Source organism: Mustela nigripes, chromosome 3 (genome assembly GCF_022355385.1).
Source record: "Mustela nigripes isolate SB6536 chromosome 3, MUSNIG.SB6536, whole genome shotgun sequence".
Taxonomy (NCBI): Eukaryota; Metazoa; Chordata; class Mammalia; order Carnivora; family Mustelidae; genus Mustela; species Mustela nigripes.
Genome location: NC_081559.1, coordinates 72,964,471 through 72,985,426, shown reverse-complemented (window position 1 = coordinate 72,985,426; position 20,956 = coordinate 72,964,471). Strand labels below are relative to the sequence as shown.

The 20,956-nt window shown below is 39.4% G+C and overlaps 1 protein-coding gene across 12 annotated transcripts in view; it reads right to left on the bottom strand.

Moving 5' to 3' along the window:
- OSBPL6 (oxysterol binding protein like 6) overlaps positions 1 to 20,956 on the bottom strand; it is a 204,188-nt gene that overhangs the window by 23,349 nt on the left and 159,883 nt on the right. For 5 of the 12 annotated variants that reach the window (XM_059394230.1, XM_059394236.1, XM_059394232.1 and 2 more), the window contains 6 exons: positions 19,058 to 19,132; positions 13,703 to 13,868; positions 10,105 to 10,238; positions 9,214 to 9,237; positions 1,878 to 1,985; positions 86 to 223 (listed from right to left, as the gene is read on the bottom strand). In XM_059394230.1, the coding sequence (XP_059250213.1) occupies positions 86 to 223; positions 1,878 to 1,985; positions 9,214 to 9,237; positions 10,105 to 10,238; positions 13,703 to 13,868; positions 19,058 to 19,132 (645 nt within the window). The remainder of the gene's footprint in view (positions 1 to 85; positions 224 to 1,877; positions 1,986 to 9,213; positions 9,238 to 10,104; positions 10,239 to 13,702; positions 13,869 to 19,057; positions 19,133 to 20,956) is intronic. The other 7 variants (XM_059394237.1, XM_059394240.1, XM_059394241.1 and 4 more) reach the window with 5 other exon arrangements.

Below are 20,956 nucleotides of genomic sequence, written 5' to 3'. Positions count from 1 at the left end.
AGCCACCCAGGCGTCCCAGCCTTACTTTCTTGAACACAAACTCCTCATCAGAAGCATTTAGGGTTGACACATCAAAAGAGCTTACCTCATTCTCTGATGAGCTCGCAGAGAGCAGCACCTCCTGGGCGTCAAAGAACTCGGAGACAGACTCTGACATGGAGAGGCGGCTCTCGTTGGCTACCTGCTGTGACAGGGGGAGACTGACATGGATTTGCTCACCAGCCTATAGAGGACAGAAACATTTGGGGTCATCGTTAGTCCCTTCAAAGAAAAGCTATTTGTTCAAATAAGACCATGACGTACTAGGCCAGACTTCTAGAGAAATTCATATCATATGTTAAGAGTGGTGACCACAAGTAATTTTCACCTGCACTCATGACCATGGCCTAAATTTCCTTCTAATATGTCTAAAGCATCCAGAAGGCGTGGCTGAAAAATGATGGTACTGTGACTTGACTTCAAATCAATGCTCAGTGGATATTCAGTGGAGGTTAATAGCTTGAACCCCTATGAAGACCCTGAATTGACTATGGAGACAGGTTCACTTTCATATTCTTAGATCCATCATTACTAGCCATATTCTAACCAGTATGCTACATCTCAAGACATATTTGTAGAAACCACTAGAAATATGCTAAGAAAACACTCCATAAAACTAAATGTTTGAGACAGAATATATAAAAGTCATTTTCCAACTTGGTCATGAACTTTAACCAATGAGATAATATGACTCGAGTATTAAACCTACGGCAAACTATAATTTTTATTCAGTAAGTGATACATATATACACACAGTATGGTAGTACAAATAAACACCAGATTGCAAAGATTCAAACTAAGACTGCTAACGATTTCTGAATGATGCAGTTGTAGAAATCCTCTGGATTCTGAGCAGTGGAGCAAGCATGAGTGTCACCAGATACCGTGTGTTGTGTGAAGGTGAGCGGACGTAGGTTCGACCACTTAAGTCAAAAAGAAGCTTGTCTTGGGATGGCATTTCCTAAGCAATTAGATGCCAGGATGTTGGCTCCTGTGGATTTCTAGTAAAATGTACGGTTTTCTGTAAATATGGCCGTCACACGAGTAAAACTCTCACCTTGTTCCATGTATCATATCACTGTATATAAAACTCCAATATTACTGTTGAAAAGTTTAAATTCCCATGGTTATAAAACAGTAATTTTATAAAGGGTTATAGACAGAATTAGACACTAAGCCTGGCCCAAATACTGAATGTTCTCCTGTCCTTTGAGCATTACGTCAAAAATTCTCCTGAGCAATGGAGTGATCATCATAGCACCTACCTCAGAGGTCACTGGGAGTGTCGAATGTTGTCAGCACAATGCCCAGCACAGAGTAAGCTTTCACTTGACATGCGCTAGCTATTAATTCTCAACATCACTATTAGTGGCTGTAATTACATCACTAGTGTTACTTTAGTAAGGTTAGGTGATTTCTCCTAAGATAGGCTTTTTAAAATAAACCTTAAAAAAGCTATCATTTAGCACCTTCTCAGCTGAATATATTTTTCCCCCCACCATTTCATAGGCGGTCTGATGATAAGGAACATTTCCAATAAAGTCTGTGACAGACACGGAGAATTCACAAGCTGGAGTAGATATATAAACTAAATTATTCAGTAGCACTAGGTGAACACAGATAAAAGTACAAATAGAGACTGATCACAGGGAATAAATGATATTGAGCTCATGTACATCCTTCACTCCAAAGAACACCAAACTGTCAACAACACAGATATTTATGCAGAGAATCTTATTAACAGTGAAAGAACTGTATTAAAAAAAAAAAACCCAAATATGTAGTTGATTTAGATGCTATAAAGTAAGTATTCTACATCCATTAAAAATGAGTCTTACCTCATCAGGGCTAGGAATAATATTTACACTGACAACCTGATCACAAATAATAGATTCTGAATGTATTCTGTTCAACCGACTTCTTAGCTCAGCATTCTGGTTGAGTGCCTTAAAATAACAAAAATTGCACATGTAATTTCAAGTTAATAAGCAAGCATAAAACAGAATAAGCACACAAATTCACAGCAGACAAGAGTCTATGATGTTCTTGGTTATAATTTTTGGAGTCAACACAGGCCAGATCCTACCCTTTAGAAGGAAATGAATGGCTCCGAATTAAGGTATTCATTTTTCATAAAATAAGAGCGCTACTTAGTAGGTTAGTGGGTTGAAAGAGTTCATGGATTTCATAAAAATGATTCATGGAATTTTCTCCCCCTTGGAGTCAGGCCCATTATTACATCCAAGCCCGGTCTACCACCACATATATATTATGTTTTACAGCCTGAGATAAAAACTGCTGATTCTTTTCATTTTGGGTTCTAGTTTCTAAAATTTGGGAGCTGTCTCCAAGCCAGGTAGAGACCTGAAAAATTATTTGGAAATGGAATGAACAATGAGCTGGCTTTAATTTATAGACTTATATTTTATTCCAGTGATAAAAGAGTTGTATTTTCAATTTCTAGGAGCACATGTACATGACGGTGCAGCAGAACTAATTCAAGTGCAGCCCAAAAGGTGTCTTCATTGAGCAGTGTAGACACGGACAAGGAACTAACTCCAAGTTTTCGGCATCATGATATCTGTATCAGTAAAACGCTACCTGGTATATAAAACAAGTTAGGGCATGTGGCAAGAAGAGAACAGCTTTATATAAGCTTTACTTCCTCCAGGTGCCCTGTGGACAAAGGTGCTTGCATCCCACGGCTGCATGGGAACATGTTCCCTAACGTTAGATAGATATAGCAAACTGGAATTACATCAAGGATCAAAAGACATGTGAGAACAAAGCCCCATAAGAAGCTGGACAATTCCTTTCCTTTGCATTAAAATCAGCAGTGAGAAAGAAGATGGAGGTGGATGCCTTACTGGGTGGAAGAAAAATGTCAGGGTTGACAAAGGCATCTCCCCCAGGAAGCAGACATACTGCTGTTCTTAAGATGCAGTGTATGGATGTAGTAATCCAATACACATATACAAATGTAACATAATAATTCTAACTCGTATCTATTGAAACAGTCAGGATAAACTACAAAGTGGCTAAACTCTACACTGGCATTGAGGAGTACATAGTCCTTGGGGCACAGAACGGCCTCTCCTCTCTCCCTCCAACATGGTTTCTGCTTTTTAAGGAGAAAATTGTTCACTCACAGCTTTTGGCATTTGTTTAAAATTCTTTATAACCAGCTTCTAAAATATGTGTAAAATGTAACACACCTGATCCGGTAGGTTGTCAGGTATTGAGGGATGAAAAGGGGAGAGAGATCTTATAGTTGCTATGTTTATGGATTGAAGGATATACGTGCCTAGCTCCTTGGGAAAACAGAGATGTTATTTAGATAAGCTTATTTAGATAAGCAGTGATTACCCTTATAGTAAACAAGGCATGTACTTTAAAGGAAGAATCCTAATATCTTTCCATTCTGCAAAAGTGCTCAGGATCATCTTTCCCAGAGCAAAATCTCAAACACTTGGTAGGTGAAAAAACAAACGAACAAAAAAACAAACCACATTATCTCCCTCCTTTGTGGCCACTATACCTATGTGTATTTGTTTTTTCACCATTTCTTTGCCCATAAGTATGCTGAAAGTTGCCTTGTCTATTGAAATATCTGGAATCAGATATATTTCACATTTTACTATCTTTAAGGCGGGAGGCCTCTTGGGTGGGTCCTTAGAGGGCTTTAACTGCAGATTCACAGTCTTGATCTGAGAGTTTCAGATAACTTCAACGGAGGGCTTCTCCAAAGTGCCTGCGCTGTTTGTGGGCACTGAAACAGTTAACAAAACAACGCCACAAAAACTCAGTGGCGAGGAGAAATAACGGTTTTCCTCAGAGTAGGCGTTTTTAACACAGGCTTGCGTTTTGTAAAGAAACTTATAGTACTGTTTGCTCCAGATAACTTCAGTGAAATTCCCATTTCAGCTCTTATCTCAACCAATTGTCACGAAATGCAATTGTGTCTACGGGCGTGTGTGGCACACACCGTAACCTCTAGCCATACTAGCGATAGGAGATGAACTAAAAGTTCAAAAGGAAAATTTTAATAATAATACATATGCAGTGGTAGAAGAAGGTTGTCGTTCGATAGCCCCAAAAGCATGTATATAAGTACTCTTCCAAGTCTGGCAGCCCCAGCGGCAGAAGGCGGAAGCAGGCAGACAACCGAGCGTGCAACGGTCCATTTCTGCACATTTTCCCTGGGTAGCTCCTCCTTTTGCCTTGATCATACAGACTGTTTCTGACGTTTGTGACAGCCAAGTGCCACGAGCTTTGTGGTATCATGCTCTCAGGCAGTGAGCAGGACCACATTTATTATTTCCCCTCCCTGAAACACAACTATTTTCTTTGTAATGATATAATGGAAATCTTGGGAACATGGAGGAATATAGGTAGGTTCTGTGGAAGGACACTATTAGCAATAGTTAATACAGAAGAGCCCGGATGATGGCAGAAATGACATTCAGAACGTACCCAAGGATCATGAACAGTGGAGAAGCAAGGAAAAAGGAGGGGCGTCATCAGCTACTCACACCAGCCAAGGAGCAAGAAAAGCTAAGAAGATGTGTCAGTAATGACATTGCTCTATGAGCAGCAGATGGGACCAAAGACCTAACAGGGAGGGAGCGCCACAGGAATTCTTGTGCTTGAATTCGTCACCAGGCAGATTCTAGGCTTATTCTCATTACTTGTTTGAGCTAGTGAGCTTGGACTCAGCACAAAACTCTCCACAAAGTGTGCTCAATTTCTCCATAGCTCATGCCTTCAGACACATTCAAGTTTAATATATCCAAGAGACAAACCACACCTTCTCAATCTATAAAAGAAGTTACCATCTTGAGATCCTGAGTCAGAATAAATTGTCCAAATCCCCACCATCTTGGCTATTAACTACCACTATCCACCCTGGCAGATGGTGGGTGAAGATAACCTTGGATTGGGTGAGACTTGGACAGATACATTTTACTTGAACGGAACTGTGTGTTCTGGGAAGGAAATGTGGAAGCCTGAGGGCTGGGGAAGGATAGGAGACATATGGCAAGAGAGAATTATCAGAGACTTAAGACCTTTGGAGAAAAGCAAAACTGATTCAAAAGGATCAAGAAAATCACTACGGCAGCTGTGAAAGCTAGAGTGATCAAGAACCAAATCCTGGGAATCACTTAAAAATCACCTTCTTTTTTTAAATTTTAAAATAAGTACATACTACTACAGTATATATGCAAAATGCAAAAAGTAAAAAATATCTAAAAAATTCATAACTTACTATCGTATCAACCAATTGTTGGTATCTTGGTATATTTTTCTCTAGCCTTTTCCTATACATTTCCCACATCATTTAATGGGTGCATACTGGACATCTGTGTCTGCCACTTATTCTTTGTGTATAAACATTTATTTTATGTTGCAAACTTTGCACAAATATGACTTTGCATTTTTGCATAGCAAGTGATTATCTTCTATAATTGGACACTTCATGCTATTACTGATTTTTCCTAGAATAAATAATGCTGCCATGAATGTTTGTATGCATAGTGGATTTCTACATTCAGCATTACTTTCTCACACTAGAAATATCAGTCATGGGCTAAAGGGTCAAAGATAAGATCTTCTTAAGGCTTTAAGACATATGGCCAAATTATGTCCAAAATGACATCAATTTCAACTTACTGGATAGCTAGAAAGAGATGTAAATAATTCCGTGAAGAATATCTTCATCACAACCAATTTTGCCATGTTTCAGGGAATTCAAAATCAGGAATACTCTTGGAAGTTTTATCCCGATAAATACCCCAGAATATTTATTTTGTGTATGTGAAATGTTGTAGACAGAAAGGATGGTAAATACTACGATTGGGATTTTAATTATGGTACTATGTGCCTTAAGCTGATTTTTTTACTTACATTTCCATATACTGTATTTCATTGATTCTAAATGAACATCTCCTCCTCCATTCAACATCTCTGAAGCACCATCAATTTCACTGAGTGCAGTCTGCTTTCTTTTTCACTAAGCCACATAATGATGGTACATCTAACTATCGATGGCATGTTGATTTAATGAAATATGGTAATTCTACAAGAAGTCAAGGGACACATTCTGCTGCTCACATTTATATGAACCCCAAACCCACTACATTTAGCTTAAGCTATGCATAGATTCTGGGGCCAGAGACCAAACTAGTAACAGTGTCAGAGGGTAATGTATTAAAGACAGACTCAAGTCAAGTCTTTTATTATTATAGTAACCTGGGGTACTGAAGCTACCTTAGTCTTATCAGATACTATTTGATCGTGCGGTTCAGGATACTACATTAACGAGGATGTGAAATTGTAGCTGTGAGATAAAATAATTTATAAAGGGATCAAGAGCATACACAATGCCCTGTCTTACAGGTTCAAATCTAACATCTATGCTACCTCTCAGATGTAGAAGTTGCCTCTAAAGTTTCATGGAGATAAAATAACAGAATTATGTATGTCTTTGTATACACATAGATCGGGGAAGAAATATCACTTTAGAAGAGGAATTCATTATACTGCAGTCTTGTAAATTATTGCATGCCCAAGGCAGGTAACAATTATTCTGAGCAGGTAGTAAAGAATGCTAATTTCACGTATTTTATATGCTCTGTGTCAGAGCATATGGACAGACACAAGAACGTGAACATGGCCGTAATGCTGTGATGACACACAATAGGAAGCACTGAATTCTCTAGTGAATAGGATACAACAGACTGTCTTTAGAGTACCAAGTTATTTTTACATTTTTTGAGGGTAAAATTGAAGTTTCTGGTTTAAAAAAAATACACATGACAGCCAAAAAAACCCCACCACAAAACAACAAGAAAAACTCATAACAACTGAACAAAAATCTATTGAAGCTCTAAGTTTAGAGGTAAATAAATTACGTTTTGACATGACAGGGAAATACTTAATCTCTAAAATATAAAGCTGAGATAACTTTGCTTTATTTTATTTTTATTATGTTAGCATCAGGTCCTTCCTTGGAAACTGCTGCTGTCTACTCAGGCCCCATTCAAAGCTCAGTTCCTTCTGATCTGTGGCTCTGCTCTGAGGTCAGGAAACTCCCATTCTTCTGAACCTCCAGAACCCCAGAAATCTGCATCACCCACATGCTTCTCTGAATGGACCAGAGCATGGTCCGTCTAACTGTTTCCTTCGTAAATACTGCTCATCTCACTAATCAGATCATAAAGCTTCCTGGGGACACGGTCAGGGTTACTTTTGTCTTGGTGTTTCAAACGTTGTACTACACCTAATATACAGTCAGTTGAATAAAATGCAATGAATAAATGAATGAACAAATGAATCACTTTTAAAAATTCTTCTTTACCATCATTTCTAATCTGGTGGCACAAACCAGATCTCTACTTCTTCTCTGTCTTAGTGAACAAACAAATAAAAGCAAGCAAGCAAGAAACAAATACAATTTTAAAACCGTAACAAAACTAAAAGGCAATCCATGGAATAGGAGAAGATAATTGCAAATGACATATCTGATAAAGGCTTAGTATCCAAAATATATAAAGAACTGATACAACTCAACACCCCCCAAACCAACAATCAAATTAAAAATGGGCAGAAGACATGAACATACATTTCTCCAAAGAAAACATACAGCTGGCTGACAAACACGTGAAAAGATGCTTATCATCACTTATCATCAGGTAAATGCAAATCAAAACCACAATGAACTATCACCTTCTACCTGTCAGAATGGCTAAAATAAAAAACGCAAGAAACAATAGGTGTTGGTGAGGACAGGGAGGAAAAGGAATCCTCTTGCACTGTTGGTGGGAATGCAAACTGGTATAGCTACTACGGAAAACAGTATGGGGCTTCCTCAAAAGTTAAAAATAGAAGTACCATATGATTCAGCAATCTCACTACTGGGTATTTACTGCCCCCCCCAAAGAAACATTAATTCAAAGGGATACATGCACCCCTATGTTTACTGCAGCATTATTTACAAATGCCAAGATATGGAAGCAGCCCAAGTGTCCATTATTTGATGAATAAAGAAGATGTGGTATACATATACATACGCACAACAGAATATTACTCAGCCATAAAAAGTAATGAAATCTTGCCATTTGCAACAACGTGGATGGAGCTAGAGTATAATGCTTAGCAAAATCAGTCAATCAGAGAAAGACAAATAGCATATGATTTCACTCATATATGGAATTTTAAAAACAAAACAGGGATGCCTGGGGGCTCAGTTGGTTAAGCAGCTTCCTTTGGCTCAGGTCACGATTCCAGGGTCCTGGGATCGAGCCCCGCATCGCGCTCCTTGCTCAGCCGGGAGCCTGCTTCTTCCTCTTCCTGCCACTCCCCCTGCTTGTACTCTCTCTCTCACTCTCTCACAAATAAATAAAATCTTTAAAAAAAATGAATAAAAAAATAAAAAACAAAACAAGCAGAAGGAAAAAGAGAAAAAGACAAACCAAGAAAGAGACTTAACTATAGAGTACAAACCGATGGTCACCAGAGGGGAATGGAGGAAAGAGGTGATGGGCATTAAGGACTTTATGATGAGCACCGGATGATAAAAATACAAACTAAAAAAAAAAAAAAGTTTGTGCAAAGGAAATACAAAAGAAACAAACACCTTTTTTATTTTTCTTAGTACAAGCGTATGCCACTAAGCCTCTATCATTTACTACACCTGAAGGAAACACTGCAACACTTAGGAGGGTAAGAGTATATTTTGCATGTTTCCAGGATGACATCTACGTGTTTACCCAACCATTATTTTGATCTTTCTGATTCATGATACTTTCAGAATAAGGATTCTGAAGATCAATTACCACAGACTGAGTATATGACATGAGGAGCCCAAGGCAAACCATTAAAATGTACTTATAAAAAAAGCCCTCTGCAGATGGGCACGACAGGTGCTACTTTGAGTGCTCATGCTCCCGAGTCCCCTGGTTGTGCCCCAGAAGCAGGATATGCACCTCAACTGACAGTGTTTTATGGTGAACACAGCAAGAGTGACCCAGGTAACAATACTCAATAGCGTGAAACTTAACACTGAGGGTAAGCTGACAGTTCAGGTACATAAAACACGGTGAGACGGTTTGTCTATTTTTAGGGACTGAGGGAGACTACTCAAGCAGGAGCCGATCCACATGGAAAACCACTTACCCAGGATTTGCTCGCTCCTTCACTCTGATCCAAGGCACCAGGAAGTGAACAATATTTTATATAAACACTGAGTTCTCACACAAAATCACATAACAACATTGAATTCTCAAAAGACTTTTTAAAAGGGCATTTATAGACTAAAGGAAGGAAATACTTCAGAGGAAGTACTTGGGGTAAAAAAGCATTAAGCGCAGTTTTAAAGGATTTTTATCAGAAATTTCAACTTTGATATACATAGGTATTTGATAAGTATTACAAAGATCAATATATGTTGAATAATATATAATGAATATATATTGAATAATATATTTTATGATGTACAATATATCCTGAAATATATGGGTCTTGCTTCAGGGAACATAACTTAGATAGGAAGAAAATTCTAAAAGTATAAAGCAGGAAAGAAAAAGTAGGTAAGAGTAAGCAATAATTCTCAACAGATGTGGTATAAGTTGAAAATATTAAGTGTGGAAGATCTAGTAAATTCTGTTGTATTTAACACTAGGTTAAATATATTCTGGAACATATTTTAGAAGTGTAAATCATGTATAAATGCTTGATTTGTCTTTTAAAAGGGGCGGTCTTATAAATGACGACTGAAAAGCATCAAAAGTATTCAGTTGGTCAAAAAAACCACAATTATATGTTTACAAGCAAGTTTTGTTGATTTTTACTCTTACCTTGATCTATTTTGCAAGAAACAGTTAACTTCAACCTTAATTAAATTAATTAATTTTTAAAGAATTTTAAAATTTAATCCCAACATTGTAATGTCTTGAGGGGGGTCGTTTCGGTTGAACATGCCATGCAAGACGGACCACCTCCGCCCCAATATTTTACCTTCCAGGATCAGGTATGCGCCCTGAGAGTGAAACAAACATTCTCTTTTACCTGAGACAGTGACTGTCGGAGCCGTGCCATCTGCGTGCTGTGGCCTTTATTGTGATCCTGCTCAGAAACCATCTGCTTAAGCTTCTCCTTCTCTATAGCTATGCTATTAAATGCAGACTTCAAAAGAGAATGCACTGGGTGGGGAAAAAAATGAGAAACAAAGATCAAATGGATCCAGGAAGAATATATAAAATTACAAATTTTTCAGCATTTTAACTCATGGGTAGACATTATCTGGAAGGAATATATTACAGACTAGGTAGAAGTCAGCCTAACAACGGAATCTTCCAAAATACCTATACACAAAATGCATATGGTAACAGTAATTACTCAGAGTGAAAATTGAGGTATTTCATACCTGAAATGATTTAGAAGCAGAATATAAAATATTGATATCAATTGATATCTTAAATATCAAGATTTAGAAAATTAATCTATAATTCCTAGAAGGAAAAGGCAACAGGTTTTCTTCTGTCATGGTTGATAAGAATATTTGAACAGTTCTGTGTATAGTGAATCCTCATGCAAATCATTTAGAACTATCCAGATATTATTTCCCCAAAGCAGGTACCCAAAAAGAGCATTTTATAAATTCTGCCAAAATAAAACAGGAAGCTGATTTAGAAGTCCTAACTAGTTCTCTTTGAGGTAGGAAATGATTTGGTCTTGAGAATAGCAACGGAATTGCTTTCTCAGCCAGGAACATCTTGATGTAAGCACTGCCTTCAAAGAGTAAAACTTCCAGGTTTAAGACGAATAAGTTCTGGACATCTAATGTACAGTTTGATGACAATAATTAGTAATACTGTATTATATACTTCAAAGTTAAGAGAATAGATCTTGAATGTCTTCACCACAAAAAAGAAATGGCAATTACATGACACGATGGAGGTGTTAGCTGATGCTATGGTGGTAATCATTTTGTCATATTTAAGCGTATCAAATCAACAGGTATATCTTAATCTTGTTAAATGTTATATGTTTATCATATCTCGAGAAAGCTATAAAAAACAAAATAAAACCACAGTAAAAACAACACTCCCCGCCCATTTCTGTGTACCCAATAACATACATTGGTAGAATCAGAGGTAGTCTTAAAGTCTGAAATGCAAGAAGGTTGGATTTCCAATTCCTATCTTTATAATAGCAGTTTCTATAATATGCAAAGTCTGCTAAACTAGGGATTTCCATATTCGAGAACAGTTATTTTTAAAAGAAGTGGAAAATTGGGACGCCTGGGTGGCTCAGTTGGTTAAGCAGCTGCCTTCGGCTCAGGTCATGATCCCAGCGTCCTGGGATCGAGTCCCACATCGGGCTCCTTGCTCAGCGGGGAGCCTGCTTCTCCCTCTGCCTCTGCCTGCCATTCTGTCTGCCTGTGCTTGCTCTCCCCCGCCCCCCGATAAATAAATAAAATCTTAAAAAAAAAAAAAAAAAAAAAAAAAAAAAAAAGAAGTGGAAAATTTTAGCCAAAACACTGGCCTGAACGAAGAGGGGAAAAATGGTGGGATCACAAGGGACACACAATCTATTGATTTATGTGCCACATTCTAGTCATCATTGATTTAAAGGTACTAACTTGAAAGCTGGCATACATTAACCCCACTGGCCGTTCTAAAAGCAGACTCTCAGACATTTTAAAATCGTAATTCTTTCTAAAAAGTTTGCTCATAGTCATAGAAAAGCCCTTTTTTTTTTTTAAGCATAGTTGGAAAGAAAATACATTGTTTCAACAAAGGCTTTAAAATCCTGTTGAAACATGGATTTCCTGAAAACCTCAGGATTGTAATCGAATACACAAAGCTTTCCTGGGGCCACTTTCTAATTTATTCATCTCCCTTGAGAGGCTGTGCTATACATACTTCATTCACACATTTGTTGTCTCATTCTGCCTGCTTCTAAAACCACCCCCTTGTCCCCCTGCCGTTAGAAGTAAACATTCCTGGCCGTAATCCTATGCTGTTATATAAAGAAAATAATACTGCTCTAGTCTAATGACCTAATTAGTATCTGGCTAAGAAATATGATAAAAATATATCAGGAGCCTCAGTGGCTCAGTGGGTTAAAGCCTCTGCCTTCGGCTCAGGTCATGATCCCAGAGTCCTGGGATCAGCTGCGCATCAGGCTCTCTGTTCAGCAGGGAGCCTGCTTCCCTTCCTCCTCTCTCTGCCTGGTTCTCTCCTTACTTGTGATCTCTGTCTGTCAAATAAATAAACAAAATCTTAAAAAAAAAAAAAAAAGATTAAAAAAAAATGTATCAGGAGTAAAATTGCAGGTGAAAGAGAGTTGGCCTTTCTCCACTGAGAAATCTTTAGAGGAAAAAATGGTAGGTGGAAGATGATTTAGCTTAATTGTTTATGATTACAGAATTAAAGAAATATCTGATAGAACATCTTTGATGATGGTTTGAGAGAATGAAATTTTGTTGATTTCAACATTCCTAGAGATGTTCTCAGTGTATGCCCCGTCTTTTTCCTGACTCACCAGGCTCTTGAGCATTATGGGGGCACATGAGATGTTCCATTTACAACACATTTTCAAGAATATCTTATCATCTCTTACCAACAGCCTCGGGGTAAATAAATGTGACTATTTCACAATCAGATGTTAATGACTGAAAATTACAAAATGTGTATCTTTCTTCGAGATTATGCATTTTCAAAGGGAAATGCCTGGGAAGGTACTATCTTGAATCAAAACATGAATTTCAGCAACTGAAATTGAAATGCTATAGCAAAAGCGGGGTGGGGTGGTAATTTGGAACCCAGGCTCTTGGTAAACACAGACAGGACTGCTCAGTCCACCTACAAGCTACTACCTGCCTCTTATTTATTATACCCTGCTCTCTGTGGCTGATAACACCTGAACTTACACAACACGCCTTACTGGAAATTTAATATGGAAAAAGGGACACCCCCCCCCCCCCTGCCGTGGGCTCAATTACCTCTCCCCTCAAATCTGAACTGGCCCATGAAGCTCTGGCCAATAGAGGGCAGAGGAAGTGACACTGTGCCAAGTGAACAAAACTGGCAGCTTATCCACTCCCTTGGAGCTCTGAGCTGTCATGGAGAGGGACACAGCTGTGTGCACCCCTGCAGCCATCCCCCAACATGCCAGGAACCTGGGTGAAGCCACCTTGGATCTTTCAGCCCAGCCCAGCCTCCAGCTGAACAGCACCGAGCCCAGGCCACATCACACGACACAGGACTGAGCCTGAGCTATGATCAAGGAGTGTTATTTAATAAAGGAAGAGAACACTTGCCACTGAACTCCTTGCTAAGGATAACCCACAGTCTGTATTAAATGAGAACTAAGAGACACTGAAAAAGAAATGCTGAGTCACAGTGTCTGCTGGCCTGCCTAGGATAACCCTTTGTGTCTTTCCTTCTCTCTCCCCCCTTATGAGACTTTGTTTCTCCACTCAAAACTGTGAACCAAGAGGCAGGCATCACACCTCACTGCATTTTGTATCTAGGACTCCGATCAGTATAGACACTTAGTCTTTCTACCACGACCACCTGGACAAGGATGGAAGGGTAAATGATAAACCTCTCACCAAAGAAGAGAGTATCTGTAAAGGGCACCTGGTATTTGTCGTTACCTTTCTGTGCAATTAGACAAAATTCTTCTTGAAGCTTTGTATAATCTGTAGAACTTTCCAGAGGGTCAGTGAGGTGGCTAGGGGGAGTCTGAAATTCGATGTCTGCACAAAGGTTGGGGTTGGAGGAGTGCAAGCGGACTGGTGACATGGTAGCACTGAAAGGGACCTGAAAGGGGACAGCACAAATTAGGAAAGAACAATGGTACATCGGTCCACAGTCTGGCACACAGGAAAGATGGCGTCCCTTCTCCAAAATACTAGGTTCCTTTGTAATGACACACCCAGAGACACTTAGTGCCCATTTAGTTGGCAGGTGGTTGGGGTGGGAAGGAGTCTCAGTTCGGAAAGCAGATTTAGGACTGCTGTAGACTCCGTCAGCTTTTGCCTGCTATAGGGAGAGAGGACTACAGAACGTCAGGCAAGAAAGACAGAATCCCCAGATAAGCTTTGCTCTGAACCCACAGTTGGAGCTAAAAAATCACCGGCAGGAAACAGTAGTTGGAACTCTTATAAAGTCTGGGTACTAGTGTCAGAGGACTTTTTATGCTCACAGAGTAGGAACTCACCAAACAGGTAAAAAATACAAGAAAGATTTACTTGCTCTGTGACCATGGGATAAAACATAAACAGGTTTAACAGTAAATATAATCATGGTTTAAAGAGACTCAATTAAATCTGAAATTGATTTATTAAAATATATTTGCAAATGAAATATATATGATATAAATTACTGTCATTTACCTTTGTTGTCACATACAACACTGGCACACATACGAACATGGCTTATGAAAGGGCCGGTATTGAAAAGCAGTAAGTAAAAAAAGTCATATTACTATAGATTTTCCCAAATGGCTGCAGATACTTTCTTGCCTGCCCTGAATCTGGGCTAGGCTTGTGATGGGTGGGGGTAAAGCACCATTCCCTCTCCTTCTAGAAGTTACCCCTGACCATTATAAATGCCATCGGCCAAACATTCCCAAAAAATGAGAACACCAATTCCTATTGTAAATCCGATTACCAGTAACCTCCCCTAGTTCTTACTGTACAGATGTTCCTTCAATTATCTTCAAGAATCACTCTTAAGACTCCTGCACAAGCTGAATTTTATATACATTAAGGGGTAATTCACACCTAGCTAGCAGGAGATATGCCTATCTGATGTAGATGTGTATCAGAACTACTTCCTTTTTTCTTTTTTTCCTATTTTGATAGAGCTTGAAACTTCCTGACAGAAGAAGAGAGAGCGAGTGGGGGAGGGGTGAGGAGTGGGGAGAGGGAGGAAGGGAGAGAAAGAACCGGAAAAGGGGCTTATACTTATGTACTGAGGATACACAGGGTAGATGGAGGAGTTGGAGAGAACCAACAAATCCAGGCTGAACTGCAGTTTACGGACCTGGGTAAGGCAGCTGGGACTGGAGGGGCGCCCTTTGGATATAGCTTGGCCATAGCAGTGGTAAGGAGTTGTTATCTCAAAAGATATCCAAGGCTTACTGGGGAACAGTGAGCATGAAGCTTTCTCCCTAAATTCAGTTATGCTAAGCATGCTACTAGGTTATCCAAAGCATCTGGTACCTGGAGTCATCAAGTGGGTCTATCAGGTCCTCTGCAGGGACCTTGGTTACTCTGAAATGGGGACATGTCAACAACTTGTTTATCTCATCAGGATCATAATTTTGGGCTACTCTAGAGAAGAGACAAACAAGTGGCAGAGAAACCATTTGAGAAAACGAAGTCCTTGGTAGAATCCTGTCCAGGGAACTCTGTGATAATAATGACTGAGGTCTTCTGGAGGTCCCTATATAGGATCCAGATATATTCTGGAAGAATACTTGAGGATAGACAAAGGGAATTTCTGATCTTAACTCTGGTGATGCTAAATCTAGTCACAGCAGTGAGCCCTTAGCCTTTTGGAAGGGACACAGAGGATCCATGAGAAGGTTGGTGAAGACAAGAAAGTCATGGGGAGAAACTGTGACTTGAGGAAATGGGCAGATCAGGAAGTGTGCAGATTTAAGGATTTGATACGGTTTTTAAACATAAAGAACTAGAAGAGCATAAAAAGAAATGGTGGGTGTCTGGTAATGGGGAATGTAATGTGTTGAGGTTCACGGAAAAGGGTTTTGCCTGCATTTAGTGCCCTCAACACTCCAAGGACTGGCACGAAATAGGAGAGGAGGCATGGAGGCTGGGGGAGGCCATGATGCAGTAGAGGCCCAGACATGCCAGTGAGGACCCAGACTCGTCCCTGAGATAATGGCCTGTCTATGAAAAGTTGGAATCAGACACAAGGAGGAAAAACACATGTTACACATTTATTTTTTGAACATAATGAAGTACAAATTGGCAATTAAAACAGTAAAACTGATCTTGTATATAACCCGCAGGGAAAGGGACTTGGAATGCTCCACTCAAACTGCAATCAGACAGCTCCCTGGGCAATTGAACCCAGTTTTTATATACTTCTGACTGAAAATGTTTATATTGTTACCATTTTTGTTAAGAGAAGTATATGGAATGGGTCATTTTAATTGAAGAATTCATGAAATGAAATTGAGAATACAAATTGAGATGTATTAATTTAATTGAATGCTTCATTCAATTAGAGTTATTTACTCAGTTTTTTGTTCATCAATTTGGGTACAATGGGATTAAAAAATGTAAGTCATAGCTAGGTCTTCTGTCCGTGATGGCTAGAGTGGGAGCTGTCCACAGTTCTCACTGTTTGCACTCGAGATTCCTCCACGTTGGATGCAGCCTTTACACCCCGCTTAGGAACAAAGTCCAAGGCTTCCCTGAAATCCTGTGCCAGGGAGGGAGCCTGATCTTGGAATATTCTGATACTAATAACTGCAGCTCGGAATGGGGATGATAGGAGGTGCTTTTAACACCTCTCTACAGAGAAGTTAAAAGAGAAACATGGATCAACAGTGGAACAGAGGCACCCAAATTTATTCAATGGTAGACATGAATGAGAAAGGGAACACACAAAAGCAGAGCTAAGAGATACTGAGCATATACAACGTACGGAGCCAGTGTGAAAAGTCTCCTGCTGCAATTTCTCTGTGTGATGTGTACAGGGATCCTTGTGTAGAGAACTAATTGCATTGGGACCCTCAGTGTTCTTCTGTGGGAGAGGGGCCAGTGTGTCTTTTCCCAACCCCCTATTCTGTTGGGTCTGGCTGGTGTTGAGTGTGAGCCATTTGGGGTTCTAGTGCTAAGAATCCACAGAATCAATCTCTGAAACATCCGCTTTGGGTGCACTTTTCTTTGGGAGCAATCTCAGCTGCCCCAGATATTTGAGTGGGTCTCCTCCTCACTGGGGGAAAATAAGCAACTAGGAGTCATTTGCAATATTCTAGGTAAAAGGCACCGAGCTGGATCGGATGGGCACAAAATGCATGGGATAACTTAGTGTCGGGAAGGAGAAGGGTAGGAATTAAGAGGAACACTGCACCAAGAGAAATAGGGGGGCTGAGTTACCAGCGTCCAATCACTTGAGGTGTGAATGAAGGGGTGAGGGGGCTGGTGCTGCAAGTTCAAGATCCTGCTACATGGTTTCATGCTTTGCTATGGAATTAAAGCTACAAATCCTACAGGGTTTAGAGTAACTCTTCCCTCTAGTTATTTCTGAATACATTATTAAATGTTGCCAACTTTTCTCATGAGATGCTTGGAATTACTGGAAGTTATTCTTAATCTCTGTGGTCACTGGAAGATGGGCATTAATACTCGCCTCTTTTAAAAGCTTTTTCTTTTCCACTTACCATTTAAAAATAAATAAATATATGTATACACACACACACACACATATATATATATGTGTATATATATACCCATTCTGTTCAAATAGTTTTAATCCCATTTTTATTATTTTCACTATATGTATCTACAATTAAAAAATGAAAACAGTAGAAACACAGTCGCTTCCCTGCATGCCTTCTTAGAAGTACATTATTTAAAGAAGCATAGGTATTTTCACAAAATGACTGATCTTTCCTTTCCATACTGTGATACTGTTCTCTGATAATGATCTGGATTTCTTAATATTATAAATGAAAGATTAAGAACTACTTAACTAATTTTACATGTCTCTATTGGCATAATCTGTTCCCATGTCAGTGTCACATGTTACACATACATGCATAAGGTAAACACTAATCATGATATCAATTTCATGAGTTTGTTCAAGTGTTCACAAAACTGTGAGTTTAAGAATCCATTCCCTAATAAACTCCAAGCCTCTGGTTCATTTCATAATCAAAGGCCATTCTCTCTCTCACAAAATCCAGCTAAGCAGTGAGATACCAAGCAAGGGTCAGTTTTTAACCAAAAGTAGAAAAGCAATAATCCTCTCATGAGTAGCCATTCTCTCACAATGCAAGCAAAACCTCTTCGTATTTTTCAGCAATTCTAGTCTTCAAGTATATTCCACCATAAGCAAGAGAGCAAAACGTCGTTAATTCAGAAAATACTGTCTAATAGCCAAAAAAAGTAACATCCGTGATTGCTATGAACTTAGTATTCTGCATTTTAAAAAGTTAACAGGGGGATGTCATGATTAAGCAAATACTACGATTTGCTTTTATTCAGCAAAGGGCTCTTGTATTTGCACATTCTCTTGCCCATTGTGCATACACTGTTCACCATTCTAAACAGCTTCTACTCAATTTAAAATTGTGGTTATTTGCCTTGTCTGTTTCAACACTTGTTCTACCCTCCTAATAAACCTTAGATGTATAATAAACACCATTTAACTTGGTGGTTTTCTCCTTCCCACATTACATATTTTCTGACCTTCCGTTCAATATTCTTTCCAGAAAATTTTTCCTTGCTAGATGTAATTTGGGTAGTCATTTAGAGATGACATCAAAATTCACCTTTTCTTACCCTCTCTTTTCTTTATTCTCACATCCTTTTCAAATAGTCATAATGCTACAAAAAAAAAAGCACAATTTTTGTCTGTAGTAACATGACTTTTCTTAGAAAAACAAATCAGTAAGCAGAGGTTCCAATATCAGTATGACAAAAAAAACTATATATATTTATGCATTACTTTAGGAACTTCCACACCACAGGGAGCCATACTCAGCTCTGCCACCTGGCATTTACAGTATCTCTTACACGGTCAGTGAAGAACGGGGCTAAGGGGTCATTTTCCACCACAAACACGAATACGCATGTGTGACACCTGCCATGCAGAGACAGCCAGACAACATGCGAAAGCTACGCCAGCACGGGAGGGAGCTACGGTCGAGACCGCCACACACAGACAGCACCACGGGAACAGGGGAGGCGCCACTTGGACCAAGTTGCTCATTCTTATTCAATGTCCACTTGAGATTGAAATCCACTCACTGTTGTAGCCACTGCTGCTGCTAGCCTCTGCCGGCGCCGAGTGGTGCTGAACTGGCCCTTCGCAGATGGCCCTTCCTGACAGTGAATGAGAGAAGAGGAGGGAGGAGAGAGGGAGGGGCGGGGGAGGGGGGGGGGCGGGATGGGGGAGGGTGAAAGATAATCAGACAAGGGAAAGGGAGAGTTTTTAAGTGGAGTTGACTTTTCCCTAAATTGCGGCATTGAAAAGTTTCTCCCACTCACACTGGGAGAAAAGCTCACTGTCCTCGGTCCAGAACTCCAGACACTGATGTCTAGCTGCTGAATATGACCCCACCCCAAAAGGAGATGGGAAGTCAGGGATTGATATATAACAGCTTATGATCTTAAGTTAAATTAATATGTATATTGTTTCCTTCGTGTTATAGGTAATCAAAGGCATTCAATCAGTGGGAGCAAAGATAAAAGTAAATTCAGGAAAAAAACAATTAAATAATGTGGCGCAGAGGCTAAAACAAACAAGCTGTAATGGCAGTCTCCCGTTAGCCAGGCAGAATTTTTTTTTTTCTTGCTGGGAGGAAAAGTCCAGGGGGAAGGGTACCGGGAATCTTCAACATAACATTTATTCCCCGACTAGAAAGCTCTCCGGGATTCAACATTAGGAATGGTGTTGGGACTTTCAGGTTGGAGAATTTTCCAAGGAGGAAGCCAGTCTGCATAGCACAGGGGAAAGAGCATTCACTATGCTTAGTGTGTTGGGACAATGCCTGCAGAAATCAACTTGGGAAACCAGAAAGCAGAGATTTCATACAATGATGTGCACCTATGCAGAAACCAGCAGAGAAGCCGAGAGCTTTCTTTTTTGCCTCTTTTTTGGTAGACAGGATCATGGGATAATGACATTTCCTTCTAACTACTCAAGTTTCCATCTGTCCCTTTGACAGACCCTCCCTCTTCATGGTTGTGAATGGTAAGTTCACTTCCAATGAACTGAGACATACTTAGGGTCACCTAATAGTGCAGATTAAGCAAAAGCAGCACGACTGCTTTAGTCTTTTCAGAACGATGGAAAAATATTTTAAATTCTTAGAACTCCAATTCTCTTTAAAGTTTCCCCACAACATTCACATTTCTCTTCCACATTCCTGTCTTCTGAATGCATTATGTAAATGTTTACTGTAGACACACATACATATATAATGTGTTTTCCACAAAAATTTTTCTCTACAAAATCCCTTCATGCTTAATGTAGTAAGTAAAAGGAGAAAGAACTTATTTTTCCCCTTCAGTATGATTTGAGCATCTGTGAGATCTAGGACAGCTATGCATGAATGATATCTGACCATGGTTCCTGCTATTGCCCATTCTTTCCAACAACTAGGGATCTAGTATTAATCTGTGCTATTCGTCTTGGCAGGAAACCTAGCAGCTCTCTCATTCATAGCCACCCTTTAACAATCATTCCCTCTTGCCCTCCTCTACCTCATTGGAAACACAGTCAAACAGTTACTATGTAATGATGATAATGAGATTTTTATTAGAAGCAGAAATTTGAAATTTGGGAGAAAGTCTTTTTCTAAAAGGTAATCTCCAGAGAGCTTTCTAGGACCAATGCCTTCAATAAGTTACACGCAGATCTAAAATGTAACCTTCATATTCAAATCAATAACACACTCTAATCTGCATTAAGAATGAGCAATTAAACATATAATACAACACGTTCTTCATTTCTACTCTCCTGGGGTCAATTTTTTAAATGATCCATTTTAAAGTTATTTCAAAATAACAGCTATGGCAGAATGCTGGATGCCAAGTTCACTTTAACAGTATCATTAAGGACAGCAGTCACAACAATAACCGCCAGGACCACCACAGGACAGTCTAGGCTCCTCCACAAATGGCTGGTGTAACTCTAAGTTACCA